Source organism: Chiloscyllium plagiosum, chromosome 36 (genome assembly GCF_004010195.1).
Source record: "Chiloscyllium plagiosum isolate BGI_BamShark_2017 chromosome 36, ASM401019v2, whole genome shotgun sequence".
NCBI lineage: Eukaryota > Metazoa > Chordata > Chondrichthyes > Orectolobiformes > Hemiscylliidae > Chiloscyllium > Chiloscyllium plagiosum.
In genome coordinates, this window is record NC_057745.1 from 20,559,303 (window position 1) to 20,570,963 (window position 11,661).

The 11,661-nt window shown below is 45.0% G+C and overlaps 1 protein-coding gene across 1 annotated transcript in view; it reads left to right on the top strand.

Annotated features, from left to right (window-relative positions):
- The first annotated feature begins 1,048 nt into the window (after positions 1-1,048).
- rsl24d1 (ribosomal L24 domain containing 1) overlaps positions 1,049-11,661 on the top strand; it is a 15,180-nt gene continuing 4,567 nt past the window's right edge. The window contains exons 1-3 of the mRNA XM_043677509.1: positions 1,049-1,220; positions 9,726-9,839; positions 9,933-10,005. Coding sequence (XP_043533444.1) covers positions 1,140-1,220; positions 9,726-9,839; positions 9,933-10,005 — 268 coding nt within the window. The 5' untranslated portion in view covers positions 1,049-1,139. The remainder of the gene's footprint in view (positions 1,221-9,725; positions 9,840-9,932; positions 10,006-11,661) is intronic.

Here is an 11,661-nt window from a genome sequence, read left to right on the forward strand (position 1 = left end):
CTCCCCGACACAGGTGCACTGTGCTGCCATCCTCTGGGACAGTAGAGGGCACTGTCCCACGGCTCTCCTGGACACAGGGGTGCTATGCTGCTGTCCTCTGGAACTGTAGGGAGTGCTGTCCTGTGGTCCTCCCGAACATAATTTGGAGATGCCGGTGTTGGACTGGGGTGTACAAAATTAAAAATCGCACACCAGGTTATAGTCCAACAGGTTTAATTGGAAGCACACTAGCTTTCAGAGTGTCACTCTGTCATCAGTTGATAGTGGAGGGCTCATTCCTAACACAGAATTTATAGCAAAAATTTACAGTGTGATGTAACTGAAATTATACATTGAAAAGCAGACAATCAATCCTGAACATAAAGACGCTATGCTGCCATCCTCTGGGACTGTAGAGGGTGCTGTCCCGTGGTCCTCCCGTCACTTAGGGCGATGTGCTGTTGTCCTCCGGGATTGTAGGTGGCGCTGTCCCACGGGCTTCCCAGACAACTGGGGCGCTGTGCTGCTGTCCTCTGGGACAGTTGACGGAGCTGTCTCGCGATCCTCCCGGACAGAGGGGCGCTGTTCCTCTGGGACTGTAGAGGGTGATGTCCGGCGGTTCTCCCGACACTCCGGCGATGTGCTGCTGTCCTCCGGGACTGTAGAGGGCGCTGTGCCGCGGTCCTCCCGGACACAGGGGCACCGTGCTGCTGTCCTCCGGCACTGTAGGGGGCGCTGTGTCGCGGTCCTCCCGGACACGGGGGCACCGTGCTGCTGTCCTCCGGGACTGTAGAGGGCGCTGTGCCGCGGTCCTCTCGGACACGGGGGCACCGTGCTGCTGTCCTCCGGGACTGTAGAGGGCGCTGTGCCGCGGTCCTCCCGGACACGGGGGCACCGTGCTGCTGTCCTCCGGGACTGTAGGGGGCGTTGTGCCGCGGTCCTCCCGGACACGGGGGCACCGTGCTGCTGTCCTCCGGGACTGTAGGGGGCGCTGTGCCGCGGTCCTCCCGGACACAGGGGCACCGTGCTGCTGTCCTCCGGGACTGTAGGAGGCGCTGTGCCGCGGTCCTCCCGGTACTGTTCGGCCATTTTGCTGCGAGTGAGGGCAGCGGGAGGCCGGTGTCGGGGAACCGCGCGGTCACCTACAAGCCGGGGCGAAAATGCGCATCGAAAAGTGTTACTTTTGCTCGGCGCCGGTGTATCCGGGTCACGGCATGATGTTCGTCCGCAATGACTGTAAGGTGAGGCGGGGATGGGCGGGTGTTGGGGTGGGGACAGTCGGAGAGCCCGGGCCCAGGCCTCGGGCGCCTCGCCGTAGCTGTCGGCCTGGACAGCCCGGCATCATCATCGGCAAAGAGAGGCTGGGACCTGCCGGGGAAAGGTCCGGGAGAAGACGGTATAGTGATCAGAACTTGGCGGGGGCACGCTGCGCCTTTGCTCGGCGACATGTTGTGGGCAACACGCACTTGCATTTATATAGCGCCTTTCACACGGTCTATCGAAAGGAATCACAAGTCAGTGAGCTACCAGTTTGAGGTTGTAGTTATTGCTACTGTCAGACCAACAAGAGCCCCCACGCAGAAAGTTGAGAATGATCCATTTAATTTGCTTGTGTCGCTCGGGTAATACCAGAGATAATTCCACTACTCACCTTCAGAATTGTTGGATCTTTTTCGTCCGCATGAAAGAGGTGACGAGTTTAATGTCAGATTTGAAAGTTACAACTCAGACTGAAGTTTGAATCTGCAGTTTTGTGCTTAGGTGTTTAAAGTCAGATTTGTGAGCTGGGAGGTGTTGGTTTCAAGAAGCTACAGGGACAGGCAGAATACGGCTGGGGCTATTTTCCCTGGAGCTTTGGAGGCTGAGGGGTGACCTTAGGGGTTTATAAAATCAGGAGGGATATATACTCAGCATATATAGAGTTACTAGACAAGGTGTTTTTCCCAAGGTAGAGGAGACCAAAACTAGAGGGCAAAGGTTTAAGGTGAGAGGGGATAGATTTAAAAAAAAACTTAAAGGTTGTGGTGTTTGTATGGAATGAGCTGCCAGAAGAAGTGGTGGAGGCTAGCACAATTTAAAAGGCATCTGTATGGGCACGAGTTGTAGAGTCATAAAGATGTACAGCATGGAAACAGACCCTCCGGTCCTCCACCACTCCGTCTGGCAGCTAATTCCATACATGTACTACTCTCTGCATGAAAACGTTGTCTCTCAGGTCTCTTTTATATCTTTCCCCTCTTACCTTAAGCCTATGCCCTCCAGTTCTGCACTCCCCCACCGCAGGGAAAAGACTTTGTTTATTTATCCTATCCATGCTCCTTATGATTTTATAAACCTCTATAAGGTCACTCCTCAGCCTCTGCCGCTCCAGGGAAAACAGCCCTAGCCTATTCAATCTCTCCCTATAGCTTAAATCCTCCAACCCTGGCAACATCCTTGTGAATCTTTTCTGAACCCTTTCAAGTTTCACAACGTCCTTCCGATAAGAAGGAGACCAGAATTGCATGCAATATTCCAAAGGTGGCCTAACTAATGTCCTGTACAGCCACAACATGACCTCTCAACTCCTGTACTCAATACCCTGACCAATAAAGGAAAGCATACCAAACACCGCCTTCACTATCCTATCTACCTGCGACTGTACTTTGAAGGAGCTATGAACCTGCACTCCAAGGTCTCTTTGTTCAGCAACACTCCCTCGAACCTTGCCATTAAGTGTATAAGACCTGCTAAGATTTGCTTTCCCAAAATGCAGCACCTCACATTTATCTAAATTAAACTTCATCTGCCACTTCTCAACCCATTGGCCCATCTGATCAAGATCCCATTGTAATCTGAGGTAACCTTCTTCGCTATCCACTACACCTCCAATTTTGGTGTCAACTGCAAACTTACTAACTATACCTCTTCTGCTCACATCCCAGTCATTTATATAAATGATGAAAAGAAGTGGACCCAGCACCGATCCTTGTGACACTCCACTGGTTACAGGCCTCCAGTCAGAAAAACAACCCACCAACACCAGCCTCTGTCTTCTACCTTTGAGCCAGTTCTGTATCCAAATGGCTAGTTCTCCCTGTATTCCATGAGATCTAACCTTGCTAACCAGTCTCCCATGGGGAACCTTTTCGAACGTCTTACTGAAGTCCATATAGATCACATCTACCGCTCTGCCCTCATCAATCCTCTTTGTTACTTCTTCAAAAAACTCAGTCAAGTTTGTGAGACATGATTTCCCATGTACAAAGCCATGTTGACTGTCCCTAATCAGCCCCTGCCTTTCCAAATACATGTACATCCTGTCCCTCAGGAGTTCCTTCAACAACTTGCCCACCACTGACATCAGGCTGGTCTGTAGTTCCCTGGCTTGTCCTTACCACCTTTCTTAAACAGTGGCACCACGTTTTCCAACCTCCAGTTATCCGGCACCTCACCTGTGACTATCGATGGTACAAATATCTCAGCAAGAGACCCAGCAATCACTTCCCTAGCTTCCCACAGAGTTCTTGGGTACACCTGATCAGGTCCTGTGGATTTGTCCACTTGTATGCGTTTCAAGACATCCAGCACTTCCTCCTTTGTAATCTGGACATTTTTCAAGATGTCACCATCTATTTCCCTAATTCTATATCTTCCGTGTCCTTTTCCACAGTAAATACTAATGCAAAATAGTCATTTAGTATCTCCCCCATCTCCTGCTGCTCCACAAATAGGCCACCTTGTTGATCTTTGAGGTGCCCTATTCTCTCCCTAGTTACCCTTTTGTCCTTAATGTATTTGTAAAAATCATTTGGATTCTCCTTAACTCTATTTCCCAAAGCTATCTCATGTCCCCTTTTTGCCCTCCTGATTTCTCTCAAGTATACTCCTACTGTCTTTGTACTCTTCTAAAGATTCAACCAATCTATCTTGTCTATACCTGATAGGAGCTTTCTTCTTTTTCTTAACCAAACCCTGACAGGAATATACTTTCTCTGGATTCTCGTTATCTCATTTCTGAAGGCTTCCCATTTTCCAGCCGTCCCTTTACCTGTCAACATCTGCCCCAAATCAGCTTTTGAAAGTTCTTGCCTAATACCGTCAAAATTGGCCTTTCTCCAATTTAGACCTTCAACTTTTAGATCTGGTCTATCCTTTTCCATCACTATTTTAAATCTAATAGAATTATGATCGCTGACCCCAAAGTGCTCCCCCACTAACCAAGAGTAGGTCAAGTTTTGCACCTTCTCTCGTAGGTACATCCACATTCTGAATCAGAAAATTTTCTTGTACACAATTAACAAATACCTCTCCATCTAAACCCTTAACACTATGGCAGTCCCAGTCTATGTTTGGAAAGTTAAAATTCCCTACCATAACCACCCTATTATTCTTATAGATAACTGAGATCTCCTTACAAATCTGTTTCTCAATTTCCCTCTGACTAATACAATCCCAATAAGGTGATCATTCCTTTCTCATTTCTCAGTTCCACCCAAATAGCTTCCCTAGATGTATTTCTGGGAATATCCTCCCTCAGCACAGCTGTAAGGCTATCCCTTATCAAAAATGCCACCCCCCTGCCCTCCTCTCTTGCCTCCCTTTCTGTCCTTCCTGTAGCATTTCTTTCCTGGAATTTTAAACTGCCAGTCCTGTCCATCCTTGAGCCATGTTTCTGTAATTGCTGTGATATCCCAGTCCCATGTTCCTAACTATGCCCTGAGTTTATCTGCCTTCCCTGTTAGGCCCCTTGCATTGAAATAAATGCAGTTGAATTTATCAGTCCGACCTTGTTCTCTGCTTTGTCCCTGCCTGCCCTGGTTGTGACTTGCCTTTGTTCTCAACTGTACTAGTCTCAGATTGCATCTTTTTCTGCACCATCTCCCTGGGTCCCACCAATTCTCTCACCGCCGTGTGCACCCCCCCCCCCCCCCCAACTAGTTTAAATCCTCCCAAGCAGAGTAGGAAGGATTTAGGGGGACACGGGCCATGGGCCATCTACTGGCAAATGGGACTAGATTGGTTCATCATATCTGGTCAGCCTGAATGAGTTGGATGAAAGGATCTGTTTCTGTGCTGTACAGTTCTATGACAGTGCTACCAACTGAACTCAGGCTGACACTTAATGTAACTTGATGGTGTACAGTTAGAATTTTAACTTGCATTTCATTGTATTTGCATGAATACATTTTGTGTGGTTATGTTCTGGAATGCACTGGTTCAGTGTGTCATGGAACCAGTTTTTGTGTACTCATAGGATATGCACGTCACTGGCTGGGCCATCATTTATTGTCAATTTTTACTTGCCCTTGAGAAGATAGTGGTGAGTTGCCTTCTTGATCTGTTGCTGTACATTTCGTGCAGTTGGACCCATAATGCTGATAGGGAGGGAATTCCTGAATTTTGACCTGAATGTATATCATGTTGTAATTTAGGTCCTTGCACTGTGTGTGATGCAATCTACAGCACTACAATGTGTTCAGATTAAGGTCAGAAGTAGACTATTCAGCCCAAGGGGCCTACTCACCATTCAATGAGATCATGGCTGAGCTGGTAATCCTCATGCCAATTTTCCCCATAACACTTGATTCCTTTGTCGATTAAAAATCTGTCTCAGATTGTGTTGAGTAGAGGAGTTGGAGGTCATGTTACAGCTATTCAGGACATTGGTTAGGCCACTTTTGGAATATTGTGTGCAATACTGGTTTCTCTCCTGTAGGAAGGATGTTATGAAATTTGAAAAGGCTCATAAAGAAGATTTACAAGGATGTTGCCAGGGTTTAAGCTATAGGGAGAGGCTGATTAGGCTGGGGCTGTTTTCCCTGGAGCGTCAGAGGCTGCAGGGTGGCATTATGTAGGTTTATAAAATCATGAGGGGCATGGATAGGGTAAATAGGCAAGGTCCTTTCCCTTGGGTGGAGGAGTCCAGAACTAGAGGGCATAGGTTTAGGGTGAGATGGGAAAGATGTAAAAGAAACCTAAGGGGCAACTTTTTCATACAGGGGCTGGTGTGTGTATGGAATGAGCTGCCAGAGGAAGTCATAGAGATGTACAGCACAGAAACACATCCTTTGGTCCTGCTCGTCCAAGCTGACCAGATATCCCAACCTGATCTAGTCCCACCTGCCAGCACCTGGCCCATATCCCTCCAAACCCTTCCTATTCATATACCCATCCAGATGCCTTTTACATGTTGCAATTATACTAGCCTCCACCACTTCCTCTGGCAGCTCATTCCATAGACGTATCACCCTCTGCATGAAACATTTGCCCCTTAAGTCTCTTTTATATCTTTCCACTCTCACCCTAAACTTATGCCCTCTAGTTCTGGACTCCATCACCCCAGGGAAAAGACTTTGTCTATTTACCCTATCCATGCCCCCCATGATTTTATAAACCTCTGTAAGGTTACCCCTCAGCCTCCGACGCTCCAGGGAAAACAGCCCCAGCCTATTCAACCTCTCCTATATCTCAAATCCTCTAACCCTGGCAACATCCTTGTAAAGGCAACATCCTTTTCTGAACCCTTTCAAGTTTCACAACATCTTTCCGATAGGAAGGATACCAGAATTGCACGCAATATTCCACCAGTGGCCTAACCAATGTCCTATATAGCCACAACATAACCTCCTAACCTCTGTACTCAATCCCCTGACCGATAAACAAAAGCATACCAAACGCCTTCTTCACTATCCTATTTACCTGCGACTCTACTTTCAAGGAACTATGAACCTGCACTCCAAGGTCTCTTTGTTCAGCAACACACCCTAGGACCTTACCATTAAGTGTACAAGTCCTCTTATGATTTGCTTTCCCAAAATGCAGCACCTCACATTTATCTGAATTAAACTCCATCTTCCACTTCTCAGCCCATTGGCCCATGTGATCAAGATCCCGTTGTAACATGAGGTAACCTTCTTCACTGTCCACTACACCTCCAATTTTGATGCCATCTGCAACCTTACTAACTATACCTCTTATGCTCACATCCAAATCATTGATATAAATGATGAAAAGTAGTGGACCCAGCACCGATCCTTGTGGCACTCCACTGGTCACAGGCCTCCAGTTTGAAAAACAACCCTCCACCACCACCCTCTGTCTTCTGCCTTTGAGCTAGTTCTGTATCCAAATGGCTAGTTCTCCCTGTATTCCATGAGATCTCACCTTGCTAACCAGTCTCCCATGGGAAACTTTTTGAACGCCTTACTGAAGTCCATATAGATCACATCTACCACTCTGCCCTCATCATTCCTCTTTGCTGCTGCTTCAAAGAAAGTCAAGTCAAGTTTGTGAGACATGATTTCCCATGCACAAAGCCATGTTGACTATCGCTAATCAGTCATTGACAAAAGTATAAACATCCTGTCCCTCAGGATTCCATCCAATAACTTCCTCACCACTGACGTCAGGCTCACTGGTCCATAATTCCCTGGCTGGTACAATTCCAACATTTAAAAGGCATCTGGATGGGTATATGAATAGAAAGGGTATAGAGGAATATGGGCCAAGTGCTGGCAAATGGGACTAGATTGGATTGGGATATCTGGTTGGCATGGATGTGTTGGACGGAAGGGTCTGCTGCACATCTGACTCTGAGATTGAATATACTTAATGATCCAGCCTTGACAGCTGTCTCAGGTAAAGACATCCATTGTTCAGTACCCTCTGAGAGAATAAATTCCTCCTCATCTTTGTCTCAAATGTGTGACCCCTTATTCCAAGATTATCCTCTTGTTCTCGACTCCCACGAGCAACCTTCCTGCATCTTCCTTAAATGTCTCCTGAGAATCTTTCAAAGTTTCAGTAATGTTGATGGTCATTCTTCTAAATTCCAATGAGTATAGGGCTAACCTACTCAACCTCTTCTCATAAGGCAGTAATTTCATTCCTGGTATCAGCCTTATGAACCTTCTCTAGAATGCTTTCAATACCAGTATATCTTTCTTTAGATAAGACTGTTGACAGTGTTCTGTCTGTGGGCCGAAAAGTGTCTTGTGTTCATAGAATCCCTACATTGTGGAAACAGCCCCTTCAGCTCAACAAGTCCAAACTGACTCTCTGAAAAGTAACCCACCCAGACCCATTCCCCGATCCTATTACTCTACATTTACCCTGACTAATGCTCCTAACCTACACATCCCTGAACACAATGGGCAATTTAGCATGGCGAATCCACCTAATCTGCACATCTTTCGACTGTGGGAGGAAACCCACTAAGACATGGGGAGAATGTGCAAACTCCACACAGACGGTGAGAGGCTGGAATTGCACCTGGGTCCCAGGCGCTGTGAGACAGCACTGCTAACCACTGAGCCACCGTGTTGTTTTCGCAAAACCTTCCTACTTTTATACTTCATTCTCTTTCAAATAAAGGCCAGTGTATCGGTTACATTCCCTACTAGCCTGGATGTTAACTATTTCTGATACTTGGTTGAGGACTCCTAAATCACTCTGTTGTAGCTTTCTGCAGTCTTTCTCCATTTAAATCGTAGTCAACTCTTTTATTCTTCCATCCGTAGTGCATAAACTCCCATTTTCCCACATTATATTCTGATGGCCATGTTTGTGTGCCCTTTCTTAACCTGTCTGTATCCCTCTGCAGACTCTTTGTGTCATCTTCACCACTTGTCTTCCCACCAATTTGTGTATCATCCTCAAACTTGACTATTGCTGATTCACGCTCCCCGTCCGCGTAATTAAAATATGTCATAAATAATCATGGCTGTAGCACTGATTCCTGTGCTATTCCACTTGGTTGGTATCCTGAAAACATCCCCCTTATATCAATTCTTTTCTATTACTTAGCAAATTCTCTATCTATACTAATATACTATTCCAACAACATGGACTGTTATTAAACAGCCTAATGTATGGCATCTTATAAGATGCCTTCTGAAAATTCAAATGTACAGATTATTGCAATGTTGAAGGGATTAATCTTTTATTCATTCAATGTTGTTTTGAGTGAAATGTTGGAAAAGCTGAGGCCTGTGAAGGAAAGCTGTTCAATTTTCAGTTTATTTGACAGTACAGCTTTACTGAAAAATCGCCCAACCCATAACATTAACTCTGTTTAACCCATGGTTCAGATTTCCCGCATCCACAGTATTTTGCTTTTCGATGGTGTTGTGTGAAATCTGCCCTCTGCTACCGTGTACAGTTTTGACATTTTGGATTATTATAAATCGAGGGAGCATGTCATTCAATTATTACGTGAACATTGTTTTGTTTGAAATATGAATATGGTTTAATTAATTAGTTGCTGTCAACTTGGCATATCCCAAGTATTTCTCTTGAGGGCAGTTGAGATCTTGGCTTGCCGAACTGCTAAAGTAGGTGCTCGATTTGATGTTTTTCTACTTAGTCTGTCCAGTTCTTTATTTCATTCGAGTTCTTGTTACTAGTTTGAGATTAATTGCTGTTTCTGGTTTGATTTTCCACTTGCCCTCATTTTATGATTTAGGATGGAGAAGTGAAGTAACTGCCCAATTATTATACATTTATCAGCAACATTTGCTATGTAAATTGAGCATTTCTGTTTTGCATCACCATTCTGCTAGTGATATCTCACTGGGATGTTTCCATTATATAGTTACTTGTCACACTGCATCACTTACATTGCTCACTTTGACTACTGAATAAGTGTCAGGTTGTGGGTTCCTGAGTCTATAGCATCACTGATGTTCCAAATGGAATTCACTTTGTCGTGGCTTTCTGTGGGCAACATTGCACTTGTCAAGAGTTAAAATTTCTTGTTCTTGCAGATTTTCAGATTCTGCAGATCAAAGTGTCATAAGAATTTTAAGAAGAAGCGTAACCCAAGAAAGGTCAGGTGGACAAAGGCCTTCCGGAAATCTGCTGGCAAAGAATTGACTGTGGTGCGTATGAAGCAGTTTCTCTCAAAATCTATCTACCTTTACTTCCTGTTCCTTTGTACTTGTTGATCTTGACATTTAATGTTTTTTTTATAGGATAACTCATTTGAATTTGAAAAACGTAGAAATGTACCAGTCAAGTACCAGCGAGAATTGTGGTCTAAGTCAGGTAAGTAGTTCTTGTGTTTGGAATATATTGGGAATCTGTGGGTCACAGCAATGATTTTGATGGATCTGATGAGTTGTTCAACCTGTTTAATATGGAGTTTCCATTTTGACACTAGAGTAATCTTTGTGAATAAGGGGCAGTAACAAACTGATATGCAGTATGTGTTGGGGCAGTCTGAAGCAAATCTTTTAATTAAATCAATATTGCAGCGGTGGAACTATCTGACATTTCACATATCTTTGCATCAGTGACAATCTTAAGCTAGAGGATTAGTGCTTCTCGTGGTTTATAAAATGTTTCTGCATATGTATGAAGTGAGGAGCAGGGCTGGGGGTGCTGGTCGGTGTTAAGGATGTTAATCACACAGCGACAACATCTAACAAAAATTATCGATCCAGAGGTGAGCTGAAAATGTGTTGCTGGAAAAGTGCAGCAGGTCAGGCAGCATCCAAGGAACAGGAGAATTGACGTTTCAAGCATAAGCCCTTCCTCACAAGATTCCTGAGGAAGGGCTTATGCCCGAAACGTCGATTCTCCTGTTCCTTGAATGCTGCCTGACCTGCTGCGCTTTTCCAGCAACACATTTTCAGCTCTGATCTCCAGCATCTGCAGACCTCACTTTCTCCTCGATCCAGAGGTGATTAAAGTACAGTAGTGTAAATGTAGGTGTGTGACCTACATAATTTCAGTTAGCTTAGTATTTCATGTGTAAGCAAAGAAACTAACTACACAAGTAGTCATAATTTTAAAAAGGTTTTATCTTTGTGGCAAAGAATAAGCATTGACGTTTTTAGGCAATTTTTAATTGTGATACTTTGCTGAAGCCCATTGTGATTTGCTGTATTCAGTGCATTATTAACTAAAATATCATTTTTTAAAAACTATGATTCAATGTTGATGAGCCACTGTTACATGAAATAGGCTTTCATTAATAAATGTATTAAACCCATGGGAAGTGGCTGGTTTGTGTAATTCCCCCTTGAAAAAGGCAAGTGATATTGGTAGTGGCAATGAACAGAATGCTAAAACAACAAAAATAGATCATCAACAGAGTTAGAGATTTGTATTTGAAATATGAAAAATGGAGATTCTCTTTGCATTGTGTGAGGAAATCGCTGGGTTTCGTATATTAGGGAGGCACAGTGATTTGGTGATTAGCGGTACGGTCTCACAGTGCCAGGGGAACTGGGTTTGATTCCAACGTTGGGTGACTATCAGTGTGGAATTTGTACATTCTCCTCAGATCAGCAAAGGTTTCTGCTGCGTGCTTCGGTTTCCTCCCACAGTCTGAAGATGTATAGATTAGGTGGTTTGGCAATGCTAAATGATACACTGTGGGGCAATTTAGTGTCCAGGGTTTAGTAGGAGAAAGTGAGGTCTGCAGATGCTGGAGATCAAAGTTGAAACTTTATTGCTGGAACAGCACAGCAGGTCAGGCAGCATCCAGGGAACAGGAGATTCGACGTTTCGGGCACAGGCCCTTCTTCAGGAATGAGCAGAGAGTGTTCAGCAGGAGAAGATAAAAGGTAGGGAGGAGGGACTTGGAGGAGGGGCGTTGGAAATGTGATAGGTGGAAAGAGGTCAAGGTGAGGGTGATAGGTCGGAGTAGGACGGAGGCGGAGAGGTCAAGAAGAAGACTGCAGAAGACTGCAAGAA